This window comes from Quercus suber, unplaced genomic scaffold (assembly GCF_002906115.3).
Source record: "Quercus suber isolate HL8 unplaced genomic scaffold, Cork oak 2.0 scaffold_905, whole genome shotgun sequence".
Classification (NCBI taxonomy): Eukaryota; Viridiplantae; Streptophyta; class Magnoliopsida; order Fagales; family Fagaceae; genus Quercus; species Quercus suber.
Window position 1 is genome coordinate 158,285 of NW_027070329.1, and position 24,760 is coordinate 183,044.

The 24,760-nt window shown below is 35.2% G+C and overlaps 2 protein-coding genes across 2 annotated transcripts in view; one reads left to right on the plus strand and one right to left on the minus strand.

Moving 5' to 3' along the window:
- LOC112023957 (cellulose synthase A catalytic subunit 4 [UDP-forming]) overlaps nucleotides 1–5,801 on the plus strand; it is a 6,001-nt gene extending 200 nt beyond the window's left edge. Inside the window, exons 2-12 of the mRNA XM_024056587.2 lie at nucleotides 48–246; nucleotides 350–465; nucleotides 1,091–1,148; nucleotides 1,247–1,397; nucleotides 1,943–2,555; nucleotides 2,659–2,796; nucleotides 2,946–3,071; nucleotides 3,166–3,378; nucleotides 3,496–4,005; nucleotides 4,278–4,628; nucleotides 4,995–5,801. Coding sequence (XP_023912355.2) covers nucleotides 48–246; nucleotides 350–465; nucleotides 1,091–1,148; nucleotides 1,247–1,397; nucleotides 1,943–2,555; nucleotides 2,659–2,796; nucleotides 2,946–3,071; nucleotides 3,166–3,378; nucleotides 3,496–4,005; nucleotides 4,278–4,628; nucleotides 4,995–5,576 — 3,057 coding nt within the window. The 3' untranslated portion in view covers nucleotides 5,577–5,801. The remainder of the gene's footprint in view (nucleotides 1–47; nucleotides 247–349; nucleotides 466–1,090; nucleotides 1,149–1,246; nucleotides 1,398–1,942; nucleotides 2,556–2,658; nucleotides 2,797–2,945; nucleotides 3,072–3,165; nucleotides 3,379–3,495; nucleotides 4,006–4,277; nucleotides 4,629–4,994) is intronic.
- A 14,912-nt stretch (nucleotides 5,802–20,713) lies between these two features.
- Nucleotides 20,714–24,760, minus strand: LOC111984735 (MDIS1-interacting receptor like kinase 2). Its single transcript, XM_024016351.2, is given in 3 exon segments — nucleotides 20,714–21,281; nucleotides 21,496–22,711; nucleotides 22,713–24,760. Coding segments are annotated over 3 exon segments (3,600 nt in total). The 5' UTR covers nucleotides 24,720–24,760; the 3' UTR covers nucleotides 20,714–20,904.

Here is a 24,760-nt window from a genome sequence, read left to right on the forward strand (position 1 = left end):
TCTGTTAGGAAACAGTGTAACAATTACAATTCACTTTTATATGGCAGCAACGGCCTCCAACTCGTCAGTCTGTGTCAAAAGTTTGTCGAGTTTGTGGTGACGAGATTGGATACAAGGAAGATGGTACGTTGTTTGTGGCGTGTCATGTGTGTGGATTCCCGGTTTGTCGTCCTTGTTATGACTATGAAAGAAGTGAAGGGAACCAGTGCTGTCCTCAGTGCAACACTCGCTATAAGCGTCAAAAGGGTTAGCTTACCATGCTCTAATTTAGTCTCGTTCTTATATAAACATCATGTTTTCAATGAGAATGGGACTCATTACATAATGTTTTCTGGTTTTCTCTCTCCAGGATGTCCTAGAGTTGCTGGGGACGAGGAAAACTTTGATGCAGATGATTCTGATGATGAATTTCAGATTAAGAGTCGCCCTGATGACTCGGATAAGCAACATGCCATTAACCATTCGGTAATTTCATATAAATTTCAAGCTATATGCCAATTCATATTGTGGGATAAATAAGATTTATGATTTATAGTTGTCTTTGAAATAGAGAGCCTATAAGTTGGGCCAATGTGATGATCTGTAGCTATTTTCCATGCTGCAGAAGATAGGCCAAAGGCTGGTGTTTTCCCCTCTAATATTTAAAACCTTTCAATACATCAATTATCTATTTAAACTGGTAATACATAGGTACAGTTACTTGGATTCCTCAATTGAATTCAACAAATAAAGAAAAAATAATTTTATTCTTTTCAAGAACAATTAAAATCAATCACGTGGTTTATTAGTTAATACAACAATATTATTGAATTCAATTGGGAAACCAAACTACAATATTGTACCTAAATTTTACCTTTAACTATAACACAATGAAAAGAAAAAAGAAAAAAAGTAATATTGGCTAACAAATTATATATGCCGGCTTTTATGACTCAACAACCAAGTCTCTCTCTTTAAAATAGATCTCAAAGATAAAAGAAAAGTGCTAAAATTAAGTCATTTATGGTCCATTTTCATCATACATTCAAAAATAAGAGTGAACTCAAACGGTAGGGAAGGACTCTTAAGGTCAAAGTGATGAATTTTGCAGGAAAATGGGGACTATAATCATCCGCAGTGGCATCCTACTGGTTCGTTCGCCGGAAGTGGTAGGTGATCTTTCAACATGTTTCAGTTTTTCATTTTCAAGGGATTAATTTGTTTCTTCTATTTATTGATTGATCTATGTTTTTTGGACGGGGCATAGTTACTGGAAAGGATTTTGAAGGTGATAGGGAGGCCTACACTAGCGCAGAATGGAAAGAGAGAGTAGAGAAGTGGAAAGTTAGGCAAGAAAAGAAAGGTCTAGTAAGCAAAGATGATGGAAATAATGATCAAGGAGATGATGATGAGTACCTGTAAGTGGCTTATGTTTTCTCCTCAATTTTGTTGGCCTTCAATTCTAAGACACCATGTCTTAAAAATATGCTAGCCATACCATTATTCTAACCTCTCCAATCATGCTATGCACACAATAACCTGCTAAATCATTTTTGAACAACTAACACAATGTTTTCCTTTGCCTTGAAGAAAAAATTATTGTTATTTAAGTTGGTTTACCCTCCACAGCAATTTCTACTCATCCCACAATGAAATGCTTATTTTACAAAAAATATTATTGAGAAATTTTATATTTTGAAGTATGATGCTATGGTTACTATAAATTTTATTGTATAAACTTGAAAAAATTAATGTGTCAACTTTTGAACATATTACTCAAAGGTAATTCATGGATCTTTTTATTATGTTGTTGGCGTGACACCTATCACATTTATTACCAACAAGTTTTCAAGCATTTTGTGGTAAAATTGGAAGTACCTCTAATGTTTTTCTGTTTGGAACTATGCACCAACTTAAACACTTTCGTTTATCAACAAAAACTTAAAACACTTTCCTTTTACAGTTTGGCTGAAGCCAGGCAACCATTGTGGCGAAAAATTCCAGTCTCCTCAAGCAAAATCAATCCATATCGCATAGTCATTGTCATCCGGCTTGTGGTTCTTGCTTTTTTTCTCCGCTTTCGAATTTTAACTCCAGCATATGATGCTTATCCCTTATGGCTCATCTCAGTAATTTGCGAGATATGGTTTGCCTTCTCTTGGATACTTGATCAATTCCCTAAATGGTTCCCCATCACCCGGGAAACATACTTAGACCGCCTGTCCTTGAGGTTTGAGCGTGAGGGAGAACCAAACAAATTAGCCCCAGTTGATTTCTATGTCAGTACTGTTGACCCCCTCAAGGAACCACCAATCATAACAGCAAACACAGTTCTTTCCATCTTGGCTGTCGATTACCCTGTCGATAAAGTGAGCTGCTATGTATCAGATGATGGTGCATCCATGCTACTTTTCGATTCACTAGCAGAAACTGCTGAGTTTGCAAGAAGATGGGTTCCATTTTGCAAGAAGTATAGCATTGAGCCCAGGGCCCCTGAGTTCTACTTCAATCAGAAGATTGACTACTTGAAAGATAAGGTTCTGCCCACTTTTGTAAAGGATCGCAGAGCCATGAAAGTAAGCAAACAGATCAAAAACAAATATCTCTCTATATAAACTTTTTTCAACAGTTCCCCAACAACCAAATGAGGCCTAAGTGAATGCTTGTGATGTATTGCAGAGAGAGTATGAAGAGTTCAAAGTAAGGATTAATGCATTGGTGTCAAAGGCTACAAAGAAACCAGAAGAAGGATGGGTGATGCAGGATGGTACCCCATGGCCTGGGAACAACACTCGTGATCATCCCGGCATGCTTCAGGTTTTCCACCCTCCCTACTCTGTTTTTATCAGATGAACTATATGTTCTCATAGTGACTCTTTTAAGTCCTAATTGACTTTTAGCTTCTGTCTGGATTTTGGGTTGAGTTGCTGTTAAAAATGCTTGTGGAAATGCTACTTTCTTTGCAGGTATATCTTGGAAGTGAGGGTGCACTAGATGTGGAAGGTAAGGAGTTACCACGGCTAGTGTATGTTTCACGTGAGAAACGTCCTGGCTATCAACACCACAAGAAAGCTGGTGCCATGAATGCTCTGGTGAGTATATCTTGAAATTCAAACAATTTTAAACTGAGTCCAATTGGGATAACTACTAATTTTAATAACTTGGTTCCCCAAAAATTATCAATAGGTTCGAGTTTCTGCAGTGCTTACCAATGCACCTTTCATGTTGAATCTGGATTGTGATCACTACATCAACAATAGCAAGGCTGTAAGGGAAGCCATGTGCTTCTTGATGGATCCCCAACTGGGAAAGAAACTATGTTATGTCCAGTTTCCTCAAAGATTCGATGGTATTGATCGTCATGATAGATATGCCAATCGCAATATTGTGTTCTTTGATGTAAGTAATACAAATTATAAAGATTTTGTCATCTCAAAATTGATTATCATTACTAATCTGCATCAAAATTTGTGCAAATGACTCAAGACTAATGCTTTCAATGTTATTTGGTTACAGATCAACATGAAAGGCCTAGATGGCATTCAAGGCCCAGTATATGTTGGCACTGGATGTGTCTTCAACAGGCAGGCATTGTACGGCTATGATCCTCCAGCATCTGAGAAGCGGCCAAAGATGACATGTGACTGCTTGCCTTCATGGTGCTGCTGCTGTTGTTCTGGTTCAAGGAAGAAGTCAAAGAAGAAAGGTGAAAGAAGCCTGCTTGGGGGACTCTACACCAAGAAGAAGAAAATGGGAGGGAAGAGCTATGTGAGGAAAGGGTCTGGATCTATGTTTGATCTTGAAGAGATTGAAGAAGGGCTTGAAGGCTATGATGAGTTGGAGAAATCATCACTCATGTCTCAAAAGAACTTTGAGAAAAGGTTTGGACAATCACCAGTTTTTATTGCTTCCACTCTTATGGAAAATGGTGGCCTTCCTGAAGGGACTAATCAACCGTCACTTGTTAAGGAGGCCATTCATGTTATCAGTTGTGGGTATGAAGAGAAAACTGAATGGGGCAAAGAGGTGAGTAGCTCCTAAATTCCCTATATTTGGATTCAAAGGTTCATAATAAATTTAACTCCCCTCAATTTACCCTTTCTATTTTTAACCACCCAAATATACCAGACAAGTGTCAAAAGAATTTTGACAATTTTCTAGAATTTCAGCATTATGGTATTTTGGTTTAACAAATAGTAAGGTTGGTAAACCAGAAATTTGAAATTAATTGCATGATTAAAAAGAACTATATGACTTGTAATATTGATTACACACGATGACGAATTTTCCTATTACAGATTGGGTGGATATATGGTTCGGTCACAGAAGATATTTTGACAGGCTTCAAAATGCACTGCAGAGGATGGAAATCAGTGTACTGCATGCCAAAGAGACCTGCATTCAAGGGATCAGCTCCAATAAATCTATCAGATCGTTTACACCAAGTTCTTCGATGGGCTCTTGGCTCTGTCGAAATTTTCCTTAGTCGCCATTGCCCACTATGGTATGCTTACGGAGGAAAGTTGAAATGGCTAGAAAGGCTGGCTTACACTAACACCATTGTTTACCCATTCACTTCCATTCCTCTACTTGCATACTGCACCATTCCAGCTGTCTGTCTTCTTACTGGAAAATTCATCATTCCCACGGTAAGCATGCTAAAATTTGTTTCAGCAATGACAATTATGAAGGAATGATTTCTAGGCATTTTGAGCATAATAAGCAATATGCTAATCAATTACCTTGATCCATAAAAAACTGCTTGGCCTTTAATTTTTTTGTGGACGATGTTAGAAGAAATATTCGAATGGGTGAATCTAGAGATTGAAGAAAAGTTATCTTCTACCGATTAAATATGCTGTTAGTTAAACTGGAACACTTAAATAGGCCTTTGGAATTTATTCCCCCCATATTGGATGTCATTAAAATAAGTTGCACACTAACATATACCAATTCTGATGCAAAATATTTTAGCCACAGAAGCTCTAATCAGATTCTTATTATTTGATCTGTAGCTGACCAATCTTGCTAGCGTATGGTTCTTGGCTCTTTTCCTGTCCATCATTTTCACCGGTGTGCTTGAGCTCAGATGGAGCGGCGTTAGCATTGAGGACTGGTGGCGTAACGAGCAATTCTGGGTGATTGGTGGAGTGTCAGCTCACCTTTTTGCTGTATTCCAAGGCCTCCTGAAGGTCCTTGCTGGAGTTGACACCAACTTCACCGTGACATCAAAGCAAGCTGATGATGATGATTTTGGGGAGCTCTACCTCTTCAAGTGGACCACCCTTCTAATCATACCAACCACTCTTATAATCATTAACATGGTGGGAGTCGTGGCTGGAATTTCAGATGCTATTAACAATGGCTATGGCTCATGGGGTCCATTATTTGGGAAGCTATTTTTTGCCTTCTGGGTCATTGTTCATCTTTATCCTTTCCTCAAAGGTTTGATGGGAAGGCAAAACAGGACTCCTACCATAGTAGTCCTTTGGTCCGTACTTCTTGCATCAATTTTCTCACTGGTTTGGGTTCGAATTGATCCTTTCCTGCCTAAGCAAACCGGCCCTATCCTTAAACAATGTGGGGTGGATTGCTAAACAGTCTTTTGGTCACCTTTGCCTTCAATCGTTCTCATTATAGGTTTCTGGCTTTATGACACCTTTCGATTGTTTGTTTGTTCAAATATTCATATGCTTCCAAGCATAGTATGATGTGTATAGTCATGAGAGAGAGAGAGATTTTGTTGCTAAATGCCAAAGTGGGGGCTACTTGCAATATGTACAATTGAAAACTATATACGAGACACTGAGATATTACATATATGTTCTAGTGTTACTTTTGTGCATTGCATCTAACAATGTCTTCTGGTTATAAACTACCTCCCCTATATATATATATATATATATAGAGGACATAACTTAGGTATAATGCTTATTTAACATGTTTCTAGGATTTTTTTAATTCAAATAACATGTTTACAATGCTCTTAGATTAGGGTTTATCACCTTAGACACCCATATTCACTATGTTTTAATTTCAATCATTTTACTCCATGTTTGCATGCTTAGAATAGGGTGAAAGCTTAGAATAGGGTTTTCACCATGCCTATCATGAGTGCTTGTTTTAATCACATGTGATTGGATGCTATAACTGTTATTCAATGATGTGAGAATTGTCACCAAAGTCTAGAAGACTTTTAACCAGGCAGGGTGGGTGTCTAACACCTTTCCATCTTGTAACCTAGTCTCCGAACTTAGATTAAGGGTTAGTAGATTATATTTTTCTTTGTAATTTTCAATCTCTAGATTGTAATTAAGAAACAAAGCTATATACTTTTCTTAGATTGTATCCAAAACTAAAGCCATGTAATTTTTTGGTTATTTTCATGAGATGTACAATTTCAATTCATCAATAAAGAGAAGTATTATTTTCAATTTTAGTTTATTATTGTCTCTATTAAAATAAGTGGCGACTCTATTGTAAACCTCACAAATATTTAGGGGATTTCATTTGTAATGACCCACATTTACACTTGCCATATTTGCGTTATACTCCAAAAGGCCTAGTCTAGTTACATTTGGCACTCCTCGTAATCACTTATATACCCAAGATCCACCTAATAAACACCCAATGTTGGACTCAACCCACACCTACAACAAAACACATATTCATGCAATCCAATCTAATCACATCCACAAAATTTGGGGTATTACAGTTTCCCCCATTTAAATTCTTGTGTCCTCATCTAGCCCACATTGTGATGTTGTGCGTCTGAGCCACATGACATTATTTGGGGTACTAATGCCATAAAATCCTATTGTATGACATTACCTGTTACATTAACATGAATATTTGGACATAATTTTATAAGTACAAGAGATGCATAGTGTGTGATTGAGGCATGGAGATATGATTTGTATGCAGAAAATCAAAATCAAACTTCCTTGTAAACTCAAAATCATAGTTCATAGAGGTGATGAAATTGAGTTTTTTACCTGCAAAAACTATAACATATCAGCTAAGATGATTTATCTTAGTCATGAAAGTAGAGACTTTTAGTTGATATGTTCGTCTGTCTTAAATATGTAAGACACATAGAGTTGGATAGCTATGAGATTTATTATTCTATTAACAACTACCATACATATAATTAATCTCATGACTTCTATTTTTATAAACTCTTAATCTTGAGAGGATTATAATCCTAATCATGAAATGTAGGTTGTTTTGATATATTAGGAGTGAGATCCTAATATAACGGTAAAATCTAAATCTTTCCACTTCACCCTTTTCCTTACCACCGCTATCAAATCTCCTTCTTGTTGTGTATGAAAAATAATTTCAAACTTAATGTATTGTGTATGTTCTTTAACCCTTTGTTCTTGATTTCCCTCTTGTAATGCACCACTAGCTGAATATTGGAAATTTGGGCTTCACTCTCTCAATTTAATCATATTTTAAAGAACCTGAGAGGAGTTTTAGGCTAATTTAACCTATTTTTGGCCATTTGAAAATTTTCCTCGACAATAGTCACCCAATGATGATTTGTATCAAGAAGTTTTATTTTTATTTATTTTTTTATACCTCATAAATGAGATAATATCATATAATAAATTAAAAAAAAAAATACATCACACCATCCAAAGGTCATGCATTCAAGTTTGTTTGGCCCTTGTAGACACCTCATTTGTACTCCTTACGACTTGAGCCCCCATTCTCCAATGATGATATCACTAGATGGGTCTAGGACTGATCTACGCCTAGCCAAAGAAACTCTTTAGTTGAAGGATTTTTTGGGGGAGAAAGTTTTTACATAAACCCTAAGCATAAGTACATAACCTTGAGTATGAGTACGCAGCCTCGAGCATGTGTACGCATATACTTAAGTCATGCGTATGCAAGCCTCGAGCATGCATACACATTAAAGCTGTGTAAGGAAAGTTTTTTTTACGGAAAATGCAACAGAGCTAATTCCATATTGCATGGTAAAAGCCCTTCCCCTTCTCTCTGAACACTATAAAAAGTGTTTCAAGTTTCCCTGTTCCCAAAACACACAAAATCTACTCCAAAAAAGTGATTCACAAGAAAATTTTTACTTCAAAAAGCATCATAAACTAAAGTTTCTTGGTTGAGACCTATTTCAGGTTTAAGCCTTCTAGTTAAGCTTACTAACCTTCTGGTTTTTGTCTTGATAGATTGACCGAGGGGAGTGGTTAAAATCAATGCTCCAAGAGCTCTTATGTTAAGGTAAGGGTCTAACCTAATCTCTTTCATTTATTGTTTTCGTTTCCTATTTTGATTGCTTTGATAATCTTCTATGTAGTGTAGGTTTATTGTTGTATAATTAGGAGCCTGCTAGGAGTAGAATAGATGTAGTTTCTGTGCTGCCTACCATGTGTTTTTGGGTAGGGATACGTATGTATACTTCTACATGCGCATGCATGTTCAAACCAAAAACCTAGAATTGTTTGTTCTTTGATTTTTTTTTTTTTTTTTAATTAGCTTTTATGCATGTTTAGGTTTTTTATAGTTTAGTTTAAGTTTATTTAGTTCAGTATGTAGTAGTTTAATATGTTTTACATGCTCTGATTCATTAGATTAGAAATTATGGTTTATATGTTCTTGAATGCTTGGATGAACACATGAACATGCATTTGAATATGGTCATGCATTGATGCATAGATGTTGAGGTGTTGTGATATAGTGAGGTAAGTCATACATTATAATATGATTATACATGCCTGTTTGATGATGAACATAATGAACATGATGTGCTTAATGAACTTGATAAGCATGATTGATTAATGCAATGAATGTTTGCTGCCTTTGGATAATGAGATGCTTGCTACCATGTGAGCATGTAATACGGATGATAGCATGTGACAATGATATGAGATGTTAGATGAATGTTAGGATAATGTATGTCATACCATGATAAACGAATACTAGGTTGTACGCTAGATGCATGATAGGATAAATCTTAGCGTGTGTGCGGGTATAGGATGTGTATTAGGAGACTCATTGATAGAACTAGGATGTTGAACATAATAAGTGGAACCCGACCCACGAGTCGCATGGAGTTAGGGTGTCTAACATCTTCTCATCCCCATACCTAAATCCCGAACATGTGCTTCGGTAAAACCAGTCCTTTTATGAAGGACACTATATTTATGGTTTTTAGACTTAATCTAGGTGGCAGCTCCATTTTTCACCTTTCACCTCGTCCACTCAACCAAGACATACTCCCTCATTGTGGGCGCTTGCACTCACATCCCTCGTATCATTCCTAAATTGTTCAAAAAATTTAGAATTCTTTAATATACAATCCACGTTTCCCATAATCACAAATTAAGGGATTATTTTTTTTCCCCATAAGGCACACTATTCAAGCACTTAGGAGAGAGTGGTTAGGAAACTATCAATGTTCATTTTCATGACAATTACATTCACATTTTTCATAATTACGTAAGAATTATAATTTAAAAAATAATGCAAACAATTATGGAAAATTCAAGAAAAGAAAAACAACATATTTTGCACACAAAGAATCCCATAATATTCATAATTAATTCAATGTGTCTCATAATTTCAATTCAAAAATATTATAAATGATAAATTAATTAAGATCCAGATTTTCTTCAAAACAATATTTCAATTGAGATTTATTTCCTTTGTAGTTTATAAAACTTACAATTCCACAATTTTCTTAGAAATCATAAGCTGGAATTGGAAACAAGAAATAGATTTGATAAAAATCAATTTAAAAAAAATATTATTTATTTATTTTATATGTAAGAGAAATATGAAACCAAGGGAAATGCCCTTGGATTAAGCTACCTATTTAGTTCACAATCTCACCCCCAACAACCCAAAAAAAAAAAAAAAAAAAAAAAAAAAAAAAAAAAAACCTAAGAACTTACAATTTAGCTTATTATTATTATTATTATTATTTTTAAGAAACCAATACTCGACCTCTAAACTTTGTAGTCATACCAAATTTATATATATATATATATATTTTTAATCAAGCAATATTGATTTGAAATTTGGCTATTGGGTATAGTTAGTTTCTAGTCCATATACCAGGTGAAAAATCTTTTATGTTGTTGCAATTAATAAGGCTAAAGCCTAAACCGAGGCCATGGTTGAGATGGGTTTGATCTAAAGTGACTTGGACCTTTGAAGCATTGGTTGCTAATAGATATATATTGTTCATGCATGTGTGTATTCATGTCCGTAGAGACTACATACCAAGTTTCTGGTGTTTCGAGTGATGTAGGAAACAAGTTAACAAACAAGATCCCAAACGAAAGGCAGATTTTTCTGCATCTTCGCTGCAATCGATTTGATACTTTCTAGCGGCTTCATAATCTGGGTCATCTTCATTCTTTGGGTTGTCCATGCAATGTTGATAACCTTCTATCGTATATACACGTTCCACTCCTTCCTCATCACGCTTAAATGCTATTGGTTCACAATGTGTAGTGCATTCCAATGCAAAATATTAGCTGGTGAATATTTTCATAATTTGGTCCATCAACTGTAGAGAGGTGGAAAGTGGAAAGGCATGGTCTATAGTGGACTTCAAAGAGAGTAGGGATACCCAATAACATCATCCCTAACATAAGTTTTCTACAAAATATTCTATCCATTGATTGCTCCTTTAGAAATTTTCTTATTTTTTGAAGTTAAGGAAGATAATAAGTCATTTACTCTTATTCATTATTTCTAGTTGAATGATTCAACACCTAATATTCGCAATTTAATATAAAATTGATTTATTCTTAGAATATTGTTGTTCAAATAAGAATTGTCTAAGAAGTGTGACCTTTCAGAAGCATGAAATTTTTTTAGTTAGTTTTACAATTTTTGTAATGCCTTTGGGAGGGTCATTAGATATCAAATTAATTTTATCTGTCCCTTAGGGGACATCCGATAAAATTGAAATTAATCTTTATTTGATCACGTGCATTTTCACAAGAGTACCTTAAGTTTCAAGTGAAGATAGATAAACCAAAAATCACAATATACTAAAACAAATAACACATTTTTAGAGGTTTTGAAAGAAGCTATTGGTTGCAAAAGTAATAAATAAGTCATATTAGAGAATGTGGAGTTTGCACTTTAGCCTAAAATAAATCAACTTATTTAAGTTAAAATCTATAACTTCATACTGATTGGTTGGTTTGATTCAATGCATAATAACTGTAAATGCTACATAGTAATATACTATATAAAAAAAAAACATAATTATATATAATTCAATAACAGTTTCTTAACAAATGGTGATGTCTAATAAAATAATATGGATCATAAGTTGGGTTATTTAATTTATGTAATGTACCTTTCTTATGGTTGCTAATTTCCAAAAGTGAAAATATCATTTTGGTCCCTACATTTTAGGGTCTCAGTTAATTTATTCCCTACATTTTAGTAGTAATTAATTTGGTTTTATTATTTTCAAATTATAATCAATTTAATTATTTTAACTCACGAAAGAAAATGTTTACATGGCAAATGGTTTGTACATTTGGCATGCCTAACTTTTAAATATTAAATGATATGTTGGCATGTATAAATTTTAGAGATCACATCAATGCTTAGATAGCAAAAAAAGCCACATCAGCTTTTAAAAATATTTTTCCTTTTACGTACCAACTTCTTTTAGACAAAATTTAACAACAAAATTGGTTATAGCCTAAGACTACAATTTCATTAACATTACTAACATTTTAGAATAGTTGAATTGCATATTTTTTATACTCTTAATACATATGTCAAATTTTATGTCAATTAGATATTATTTACTTAATGATCTATAAGTTTACATTTTATGCGTAATTTTAAATTACAAAAACTTGTAATCTAAAAAATTTATTGATGATTGTTGGGCTAAAATAGCTTGACCTTGGTTAATTAATTCAATTATCCAAGTTGATTAATTAGTTCAAATTACATGCAAATTGTGGAGGTACCAACAAATCACCAAATAAACTAATATGTAGCGGAAAATAAATTAACATGGTTATTTGTTGACAAATGGGGATAACTTCTTTCAAGGAAAAAGCCCCATCGGCTGAATTTAAGGTCACCATTTCCAAAATTATTAATCAATAATCAAATGGTTACAAGTATGAGGAATCTTACCACTATTCTGGCCTATCTCAAAATACCAACTTACAGTTGAACATTCGCTTCAATACCCAATTGAACTTAATCTTATAGTAGCCTTATTTCTTTGATGCACAAATCTCTAATTTGTGACTAACTCCTTTGTACGGATTCTAGTACATGACTAACTCTACACCTTGTATGATTGTTGTTGACTACAAATTTTTTCACTTCATAAACGATTAAGATTAGAAAGCACTTAATTACAAACCCTATGTCGTACAAATGTAGTAGCATCTCATAGAGAAAATTGTACTCTTGGTCTCTATATTCGTGTATGACGGCTCTTAAAATAAGTCTTATATATGTTTAGGGTTGTAAGAAAAGAAACCCTAAACAAATATATCAACATGAGCTGAAATTCAGATCTGGAAATTCTAAATTTGTGAAGCTCGATAGATTGAGCTTGTGTTAAGCTATACCCATTAAATCTCAATAGAAGCTTTCTGTCGAGCTATTTGTCAAGCTTCAGTAAAACACTTTTCTTCACTTGTTTCTTGGATCAATCTTTATGTTTTTAATGCAACTACTTGATATGTATCAAACCCAATCTACAAGTGTGTTTTGTCAAAAGATTAGCTAATTACATAGAAAATATGTCCCTAATAATGATATAGCTATTGATCTTTAATTTTCTAAAAATTTTGCAAGCATGATGGATATAAGAAGAAAATGTAATTCAATAATAGATTTTTCAAAATGTACCTCCAATAAAAAGATGGACAAAGTTTAGTTACAAAATTTGTTGTAACCCTAGTTTACAACCTTACTCAATATCATTAACATTACTATATATTTCAAAAATTTAACCGTTGGATTGAATGTTCTTTATGCTCTTAATATACATATCAAATTTTGTGCCAATTGGATATAATTTATTATATGATCTATAAGAGTGTATTTTCTGTATAATTTTAAATTACAAAAATTTGCAATTTAAACAATTTACTGATAACATAGCTATTGATATTTAATTTTTTAGAAATTTCGCAAGCATGGAAGTTATATGAAGAAAATATAATCCAATGGTAAATTTGTCAAAATTTGCCTTCAATAAAAAAATATTGAGTAAGATTGTAGTCTTAGGCTACAACTAATTTTGTAGTTAAACTTTGTCCTAAAAAGATATTAAGTAAGGTTGTAACCAATTTTGTAGCTAAGTTTTGTACATTTTTTTCCTTTCTTTATTTTTCTTTTTTATTTTCTTACATTTTCTTTAATAAAAAAAAATTTCATTTTACTTTCTCACAATATTCTTCCCAAACCCAAAATATGCAATTGAGGAGTTTTAGGAAAATACATATACACTTAAGAGTTAAGACAAACGTAGAATGAGATCACCAATTCTCATTATTTTCTCTCTAAAAGCATCACCAATTCTCATTATTTTCTCTCTAAAAGCATCCTTCAGCTCGTTAGCAAGTAAATATCAAAGTACAAACACTATATGTGCACCAAATTGAATCATTTGAGAATCTCTATGAGGCCCGACAAAAACCACAATACCCCTCGACTGACCAAATTATATTCTAAGCACAATACCCATGGGAAAAGAGGACCTAGAATCAACCACCAAAATCACTTCAACTACAAAGAAATTTACAACAAGAGAACCTCAAAATTGAAACCCATTTCTAGTCCATGTACCCATTTTGCAGATCTTGCCCAAAACAAAACTAATTTCACACACACACACACATAAATATATATATATATATTATATATATATATATATATATATTATATATATATATATATATATATATTTTTTTTGAGATTGGTGACGGTAGTAGATAGTCATTTATTTACCATAGATCGAGCAAAGTTCATTCGATTAAAAAAAAAAAAAAAGAGATACTATCAGACAAGTGCTAAACTTTCTATATTCAGGGTCTAATAAATATGTTAAAATTATTAATATAGTTTTAAAAAAATAAAAATAAAATAAAACCTTGGTAGGTTTTAAGAGATTTAGAATGCAACATGTATAAAAATTAAATACTAATATTTCAAAACAATTAAATGGAATTTCACTACAAATTTAATAATAATATTTATCGTTTTTGGTTTTAACAAAAAGATTAGTTTTAAGCAATTAATATTTACAATGTAACTTTACGGTTTTTTTTTTTCTTTTGTCTTTTTTTATTATTATTTAATTTCAAAATATTGATTAGTACAAATTACAATTTTTAAGTTTGGTGAAATATTAATTTTGTCTTTTAAGTTTCATTTTTGTCATCTTAATGTCTAAAGTTTAGTTTGTTGTCAATGTTAATTCACAAACTCCATTAATTATTAAAAATATATTTTTAATGAAAAAGCTGAAAAGTGAATGAAAATTTTAGAAATTTTATTAATTTTTTATTGTAAGGTTGAAATTTATCAACCATTTTATTGGCTCTATTCCGTGTCAATTTGCTTGTAATTTAGCACTTAGTAACCCTGTATTTAGGTGGGATTTATGTAAGGGTAGTGTGTGAAGAGAGTGTGAAGAAAAGCTCAAGTTTGTGCAAAGAAGCAGAGTTTTGCGGCTGACTTGCGATTAGTAAGCCGCCAACTGCAGGCACGTGAGAAGCACACAGGAGAACTAAAGGGTCGCGCCAGCTGTCGTACTACAGGACAAAAGTCCCAGGCTGGCCAGGCCGTTACTTCACGACTTGAACTTGCGACTTGGACAAGTCGCGAGGTCAAGCCGCCAACTTACCATGTTTGGCAAAAACTGACTCTTCGTATTCCAAACACACACCACTATATATATACCCTTATACCCACGAAATTAAGAGAGTTTTCAGAGAGAATTTTGTGAGAGAAACTCTAGAGAAAAACAAGATTACTTCATCCATTGATACATCTTTGAAAGGTTATTGATCAAATCCTTTTCTCATCACACCCACGTCTGTGAGAATGTACATTTGGTGCTAAGTGAAGCAGTTTGGAAGGGACCAATGACTATTGGTTGATGCTATGATTTAGTAGCGGAATCCGGTAAGTTAAAAAGAAATAGGTTTGGCGTAACCTCGTTGGAGCAAGAAGCTAGGAGGGCTTAGGTACATTGGGTAGATTAGGCTTGGAGGGTCTTCTGCTGTTCATGTATCCCAACTACATTCTTTAGTGGATTATTTACCGCTTGGAGGGCGGCACAGAGGTTTTACGCCGAGGGCTTCGGTTTTCTCTTCGATAACATATCACATGTTGTCCTTTGTTTGCATCTCTTTTCCTTTATCTTTGCCTTTTATTTTCTGTTGTGGATGTGATTATAATTGGCTTAGATTATTTATCAATTTTGTATTTAGCTTATGTTTATGTTCCTCACATTAATTGTTTGATAATAAGCTTGAATTGATATTTTGTAATTTGGGGTCTAAATGTTCAAAGGTGTTTTACACGCATTTTTAACTTTCATTTATAAATGAAAATTTCATTCACAAATTGATATAAATGAAATTTTACTAAATTTTAATTATTAAAAAGTAATTTTGTTTAATTAAGGAAATTTATGGAAGGAATAACCAACTGTAACAACAAACATAAAGTAATTAACCTAATTCTTTTTTGCTTTGATCTTTAAAATCAACTTCAATAATTAAAATGATAAAAATTTAACCCTTCCACACAAAACAGAAATAAATAAGGCGAGATTGGATTGCCCTGCCTCAAATCCCTAGAGGGGGAAATCATACCCTTCGGTTCTCCGTTTACTAGAACGGAATAAGAAACAGTGGTAACACACTCCATAATCAGAGCCATGCAAGAAGCTTGAAAACCCAGCTTCAAAAGGATTTTTTCAAGGAAAATCCACTCCATCCTATCATAGGCCGCACTCATATCCAGCTTAAGTGCCATAAAGCCCTTCTTCCCTGTACAATTGGTCTTCATGTGATGCAAAGATTCAAAACCTATTAAGATGTTATCTCTAATCAATTTATCAGCAGTTAAAACACTTTAAGTTTTTGAAATAATAGAATTAAGTAAAGGCTTAAGACGGTTTGTAATCACCTTACTCAATCTTATAAATTCACTTCCAATGAAGTAAATTCTAAGAGCTTGACATATTCCTATAGATGAGACATGCGATTTGTGTGATGATCATCAAGAAACTTTGATATATAGAGGGTGTTTGGTTAGTGTTTTCAAACAACCATTTTCAATTTTTAAACAACATTTCACGCATTTTAACGCACTTTTTCACCCAAACGTATTTCCATAAATTTTTTCAAACAACAATTTTCAGTTTTTAGACACATGTACCAAACGGCCTCAAAGCCTCTGGTTGTGTGATCATGCACAGTTTGTTCGGAAATTAGACCTGGGTTTTGCTCCTCTATATTAGAAATAATATAGGAAGTTTAAGGATTTGGTGGAGGAGGTGATGCATAGGGGCTTAGCTTATCGGGTTGCATTTTTCTCCACCATAGCTTGGTGCTTGTGGCAGCGTCAAACAGGCCCAGAAAGAACCAACCGACTTGGCAGCTTCATGAACTGGGGAATCGAGCAAAGGAGCAAGTATTGGAGTATCTTGATGTGAAGAAACAGCCTACTCGGGGTGTAACTCAGCTTGCTGGGGTTTGTGGGATTCCTCTAAGGATCAGAATTATAAGGGTAACTTTGATATTGCATTTTTTGAGCTTTGGGTTGTGCAGGTATTGGAGTTGTCTTTGAGATCACACTGGAAATATTATCATTGCTTTGAGTCAAAAGATCCCATTGGTTAAATCTGTGGAGTTAGTGGAAGCTTTGGCGGCAAGACATGTAGTGGTGTTTGCCAAGGAGCTAAGCTTGTTCAATGTGGAAATAGAGGGAGACTACTCATGGGCGATCAAAGCCTTGACTGATTAAGAAGATGCAACACTTTGTTTGGTCATGTGATAGATGAGAGTCGAAGTTTAGGCGCTACTCTTCAATATTGCAAGTTCTAGCATGTTCGAAGGGAAGGAAATAGATTAACTCACGCCTTAGCAAGAATAATTATTTGCAGACACAAATGTAGAAACTAAGTATTTATGATGTTTCAGTCGGATTTAAGTCAAAATTTACTTACTTTTTTAAAAAAAAAAAAAAAAAATGTATGAGGTATTGAAACTCTAACCTAGTGACATGTATGGATGATGTTTTCCAGTCGGATTTAAGTCAATAAAATTTATTACTTTTTTCTCAAAAAAAAAAAAAAAAAAATGAAAACTAAGTGATAAAAATAATAATTTGATATAACTTAAAAAAAAAAAAAAAAGAAGGTGTAATTTGCATATAGTTTTATTACTATTAACATTATTATTATTATTATCATCATCAAGGATGGTTGTCCTGTACATAATCCTAGTAAACCCTAAAAAAATTAATAATAATAATAAACCCTAAAAATTAGGATGGAAATTTTCTTTTTTCCAAGGAAAAAATTGCAAATTAACACCAATCCCAAAACAATTTTGTTAGTTAGCAACGTTTTTAAACTATTTAGGAAACTAACATCTTGAGTCTCTTAGACTCTTGTTCATTGTAGCAACTCGAGCCTAAGAGACTCAAGATCAATGTGCTGGTGGTGAAAATTTAGTTTTATACACCCGATTTCCTTTCTTGTTGACCCACTGTTCTTCCTGTTCTTCCTTCGTTCTTCATTCTCTAGATCAAAAGACCCAAATCAAATCCCAAGAACAAACCCCTTCGTTCTTCATTCAGTCCAAGCCTTCGCCGCCTAGGTTTTAGTCTGAGCTGCTGCCTAGAGCCTTCTTTGTGGTTTCCATTTTCCATCTTTGCTGGGTTTGTGTTTGTGTTTATCTCTTTTACTGGGTTTGTGTTATCTCTTTGCTTTGTTGTGGATTTGTGTTTTTGATCTCTTTGCTGGGTTTGTGTTTCTGTCACTATACAAAACTTGAGCCTATTTAGCACAACAAACTCGAGTGTTTTAGACTCGAGATGTTAGTATTGTAAATAGTTTGGAAACATGGCTAACTAACGAAATTGTTTGAAAATTGGTGTTAGTTTGCAATTTTTTCCCAACCTTTTGAGAGAATTTGGAGTACCTGACTCAGCCATCTCTTTCTTGGTGACTAATTTTCCAGGTATTGCGTTCATTAAACATGCTAAGTTTGTTAAGGCTGTCCATGAGGTTAAGGAAATGGGATTTGATTACTCGAAATCAGTATTTGTCCTAGCAATCCAAGTGATTTTGAGGATGAAGAAGCCAATGTTGAAATCTAAATTGGAAGTTTATAGGAGGTGGGATTGGTCCAAGGATGTAGCTCCGTTAGCATTTAGAAGGTATCCAAATTGTGCGCTTTTATCAGAAGAGAAGATCACAAAAACAACGGACATCCTTGTACACAAAATGGGTTGCTCGTCAGCAGACATTGCTAAAAATCCTTCAGTTCTAGGTGTTCAGTTGTTCAAGTTTTGTTAGCAAAGGATTTGATCAAGAATAAGTTCTCCTCAGCAACCTTATTACCACCTAGTGAGAAGTGCTTTTTTGGAAAAGTTTGTGATTAAATTTCAGGCCAATGTTCCTCAGTTGTTGGATGTGTATCAAGGTAAGATGGATATTCTGGATGTAGGAATTCAATCGGAGAAGGTATGTGGGATGGAACAGTTATAACATTTTGACTTCCAGTTTAATGTCTTTAATAGTTTAAAGTTGGTTAGCATTTTTTAATTGATTGTGATCTCCAAAGAAAAAAATCTGAAATATCCAGCTGTGACATAGTTTGTCAATTCCAAAGTCACACACTCATCACTCCTTGTGTTCAACATATTCCCTTTCCTTGCCACCCCGAAAAATAAGGATTTTGAAATAGGAGTCTCTCTGTTACAGAGGGGATGAATAATTATGATGGCTTTGGTATTTGATTGTATCCTGTTTTAAGTGTTATGGATCTCGTAGCTTGATCCCAAGATGACTATATCATATGTTTGTTGCTTATGGCACTTGTCATGCGCTCAAGGCACAAAGTGCTACGCACCCAGTGAATTCACCATTATGCCAACCTACATTGTGTATTGCAAGCATTAATGGAGAATTTGGAAAATTTTGAATTCTCTTAACAAGGCATGCTCTAAGCCTCAAACTAGATAGAGAAATTGGTGGCATTCTTGAATTGAACTTCTGTAAATGGCTGGTGTTTCCTGCTGTATTGCTGCATATTTGACTTAAACCTTTTGTGCCCCAAAGCCTGTGATTTTAATTTACTGTCTTTGTGCATTGTAAGTTTTGTTGATTTTATTGGTGTCAAAATTTATGGGTGTGCATTGCATGGATGTTTAGTGCTTAATGTATATAATGTGATCACAGACACGTCTCTCATAAGTCACAGGTTGACTTTTTCAATGCCACTGCCTGGAACTATATTCCTACTTGGTGTTGGACCGAAAGAGAAACGCTGCTGCTTCAACAGCTGCGATCACTACTACCCAGATCAACAATCTAACCAGCGACAGGGATAAAGAAATAATTTGAAACAACATTTATCTATATTGTGTCTGCTGTTTTTGTGGTGCAGGAATCCTCTCCATTTGACTTAAACCTTTCCAATTCATATAGTTTTCCATTCTTCTTTATCCTCGAACACCAACTCATGAGCATTAAAAGGTTTAGAAACCTTGGAATATAACCTAGGTGGATTGCCTTTTATCTATGCATATTCTGCTTTACATTCGTTTACGATATTTGAAGTTTGGAGGTATATGAGAGAGCAGTAGGAAAGGGGAATGGTATCCTGGTATCCCTCTGCTTATTTAGATGTGTCAAAAATTAAGAGGGAAATAGATATCTTTCCCCTTGATTTGAATGTATTAAAAATTATATGGGGAATAAATAAAATTGATAAGATATCATACAAATTAATAATTATACTCCTTTTATTTTATTTTATTCCAAATTCTCCTATTTTTGAAAATTGATAGGGGCTTGGAGAACCCTCCATACCCTTTTTTATCTACTCCGCTTTCCTCCATCCAAGAACACAGTTAATTAGAGGACCCCAATTGTTCTTTAAGCCTTTTAGCCTTTTAGCCTTTCCCACCCACAGGCCACAGGCCACAGCCATATTTGGCTTGTTTATTCCTTCCAGGAACCATGCATGAGGTGTCCCATTCACAGCCATGTTGACTAGTGCATGCTTTTCAAGGAGCATCGTGGGAAGTTGGCGAGTTTACTCGGAAGCCAATCAATTCCACTTAGTCAAAAGCTAACATTGAGCAGCCAGAAAAGAAAAAGGACAAAAAGAACGAGGAGATTCTTCAGTTCATATGCTTAATAAGAAAATTCAACTAAAGATAGAAAATTGCTAATAAACAAATAATGAGATTGACTAGGGGGGAAATGGTTAGCAGGTCATGAACTTTCCAGGAAGGAAACATAATGGGGAAAGGAAAAATCTGGCAGGTTATGGTAGGTGAAGTAGTGTATATGGTAAAAATTAGGTTCTTTACCTGAAGAACTTTGTATATGTATTTGTATACAATGAAACAGATATACAAACTATAAACACGCATCTCAAATGGAAAAAGTATCCATAAAACCCTCAATGGTGCTCAACCTGGGGTGACCCCTGCATATTAAAAAGAAATGAAAAAAAATAATAATAATAAAATAAAAATAAAAACTTGTTATTCTTGGGACATCAAGGTCCAACATTCTCATTTACTAATTACTTCATGGGATGAGACCAAAAATATTGTACAATACTCAATACACACCGGACCTGGCAATACCCTTGCCAAACACTAATCACTCTCAACTTCTGATGCCAATTTTTACTATTTCTAAAGGCCTGTAAGCTTGCTAATGGTTATCATGTCGAATTGGTCGGACAGGCAAGCTTGGATTTGAGCCGATAGCTCTTGTGCTACAGAACGCATCGTGGGTCGTGCCTCTGGAGAGTCACGCACACATGCTAAGGCTATTGTCACTACAAACACCACCTCCTCTGCTATATGGCCTGTTGGTGGTGGAAGTCCTTGGTCTAGCACATCCTTTAATAGAATTTCTGCACCGTCTGAAATTGATGTCACTGTTCTCGATTCGAATGTGAAGGAAGATAGGAGCTCCCTTGGGTGCCTTCCCATTATAACTTCTAATGCTACCACTCCAAAACTATAAACGTCACACTTATCTGTTAATCGCATTGTAAGTGCAAGCTCTGCACAATCATAAAACAAATTCAATCATCTAATGAAACATTGTCACCAAAACATCTACCAAACTAATAAATGTTTACAAATTTACGAGGACACATACATTTGGCAACAGGATAAGAAAAAAACTTAATAATATGGGAAGCCTTCTTTTCATTTAGGGAAACATTTTTAGGCCAGAAAAATAATTCAGATTCTAGTAGTTAGATTGTAGTTTACCTGGAGCCATGTAGCCATAAGATCCAGCAATTGTTGTCCAATTAGTCGTATCTGGGTTCAACAATCTTGCAACTCCAAAATCTGAGAGTCGTGGCTCGAACTCAGACTCGAGTAATATGTTATTCACAGTTATGTCTCGGTGCACAATTTGTGGAGAGCAATCATGGTGCAAGTAAGCAACTGCATGAGCCAAACCTCGTACAATTTTCACCCTCGTATTCCAGTTCAGCTCCACTTTCCCTTCCAACCCATACAATGCATTTCCCAAACTGCCTCTCTCTAAATATTCGTAGACCAAGTACATGTACCCCCTCATGGAACAGAACCCATAAAGCTTAATGATATTCCGGTGCCTAACTTCTGTCAACACACGAATCTCAGTCTCAAAACTCTGGCGATTGACTGCTGGTATGTCAGTGGAGTCTGACATGTTGAGCCTTTTAACAGCAACAATTTGACCTGTTGGCAATGCTGCTCTGTAAACGGTTCCAAATCCACCTTTTCCAATGCAGTACTTCTCATTGAAGTCCTCAGTGGCCTTCACAATATCCCCGAATGTGAATTTACCTTCTCTTTCCCATATCAATGACTCAGAGCTGACATGGGACTCTCCAATTCTTCTGTTTTCTTCATAGTTAAATTTAGTTTTACTGTAAATTATTATGAATCCAGCAACAATAATTGCAAGCAATAAGAGGCCACAAACCGGAATGAGGACAGCAATTAGTAGTGTATTAGAATGCTTTTGCTTTGTGAAATCTGTGTAACAAGTACTTAGTTCTGCTGCATTTCCACACAAACCTGAGTTTCCAATGTAAGCTTTTGCAGGTGCTTTTTCGAAAACTTTAGCAGTTGGGATTTGACCTGTTAACTTGTTATAAGAAAAATCAATAGAGGTGGAGATTAGACTAACCATGCTGACAAATGATGCGGGGATTTCCCCTGAGAGCTGGTTATGTGAAATGTTAAGGCTCTCCAAACGTGTAAGCTTCGCAAGGTTTGAAGGAATCATTCCTGAGAGTGAATTGCTGCTGAGGTCTAACAAGACACTCAATGCAATTAAGTTACCAAGTTCGGATGGTATTTCACCCGATAGATTATTGTTGCTCAAGTCCAAGCTCAATAAGCTATCACAATTCTCCAGCTCTTTTGGTATGTTCCCAGTCAATTTGTTCTCCGACAAATCAAGTCCCTGAAGCTGACCCAAACTTCCTAGACGCTGGAGGAATCTCTCCTGTCAAATGATTCTTGCTCAGATTGAGCTTGTACAGGCTTAGATTTCCCAATTCACTTGGAATTTTCCCAGACAATTCATTCGAGTCCAGAATTAAAGAGTGCAATTGAGTCAAATTCCCAAGCTCAGCTGGAATTTCACCTGAAATTCTGTTTCTTCCCATCTCTAAAGTGGTTAGAGATTCACATTTTGCCCACTCTGGTGAAATTTTGCCAATAAATTGATTGCCATTAAGAGAAATGAAATAAAGATTTGGATGAACCCCAAATGCATTTGTGATGTTTCCATTGAAGTTGTTCCCATCAAATCGCACCCTCTCTAGTAGCGAACAATTTCTCAAGCACTCAGGCAATGGACCTGTGAAGTTGTTACTATTCACTGTGAATAGTTGAAGAAGGAAGCCGCTACACAATTCAGGTGGCAATTCTCCTGAGAAGCTGTTGTTCGAAAAGCTAACACTGCTTAGAGAAGGACTAAATTTCCCAAAGTCGCTCGGAATATTACCCGAGAAGTTATTGGTGAAAAGAGATATGATCTGTAAATTACTGAGGTGAGAGATGTTTTCTGGCAGTTCCCCGTATAGCTGGTTTGTGCTGAGATCAATTGTCTGCAGCGAAGTCATATTTCCAATTGCTGGTGGGATTGTGCCAGTGAGATTGTTTGAGAAGAGTTGTAGGGTCTGAAGGTTTGTGAGGTTCCACAGTGCTAGAGGAATTGGACCAGACAGGCGGTTGTTTGATAGGTCTAGTTCTGTCAAATCTTTCAAGTTACCTACCTCAGATGGAATTGAACCTGTGAACATATTATTGAACAGTAAAACAAGTTGGAGCTTGGTCAACAGGCCAATTTCCAGTGGAATCTTTCCAGTGAAAAGATTGTTCTGAAGCTGCAACGAGGTTAATTCTGTCCAATTGCTGAAAAAATAAGGTGAGATCTCACCTGAAAGGTTATTGCCAGATAAACCCAAGTCGGTAACTTTGGTCAGGTTGGTTAAAGACAAAGGCAATTCCCCAGTGAGTGGATTCGTAGCAAGGGCCAAGATGGTGAGGTTAGTACAAAGGCCTAGCTCAGAAGGAATTGGAAAATTCAAGGAATTCCACCTAACATCGAGATGCCAGAGGTCCGTGAGCTGACCTATTGAAGAAGGAATTCTGCCTTCCAGTGAATTGTTGTACAGTTCTATAATTTGAAGATTGGACATTGACCCAATATCTTCAGGAATTACACCACTGAACTTGTTTCGTCCTAGATGAAGATCTATGAGTTTGGAAAGCTTGGTAATGTTTGGAGACACTGGTCCCTGGAACTGATTGTCAGTTAGATTAAGGTACTCAAGCTTGCCCAGATTGGTAAATACCATTTCTGGTACAGTTCCATTCAACTGATTCTGGGCCAAATCCAAGTAAGTCAAGTTTTGGCAATAAAGTATAAATTCTGGGAACCCAGAAGTGAGGTGATTATAACCAAAGCTAAGCCAGGTCAACAATGGCATGCTCAAGAACTTAGACCAGTCAGGTGTTTCTAAGTAGTTTGATCCAAGGTCTAAGTGCCATACCTTTTGAAGATTTCTGAACTGATAGGGAATCGTACCAGTAAGATAGTTGTTGTAGAAGCTTACGTACTGGAGCTTTGTTAACTGGCCTATTTCCGAAGGTATAGGTCCGCTGAGATTGTTGTTGCTGAGGTCAAAGCGAGTGACATCAAGAAATGGAGTGAAATTGAACTGGGCTAGTGTTCCGTTGAGTTTGGCGCCAGAGATGATTATTTCGGAGACTGTTCCAGTTGAGTCGCAGACAATGCCATTCCATTTGCAAAGGTTGGTAAGGTTGGTAGAGGACCATGAACTGAGAAAAGAAGAAGGGAGGAGGCTATTTTTCCATTGGATAAGAGCTCCTGCTTGTGTTGCAGGTGATGCTATGGTCTTTAGTGAAACTAAGGAGAGCAAGAAAATGTGAAGGAGAAGAATAGGAGATTTAAGAATTTTTGCCATGCTTGGTTTTTATGTTTCACATGTCATGCCTCATGATCTAG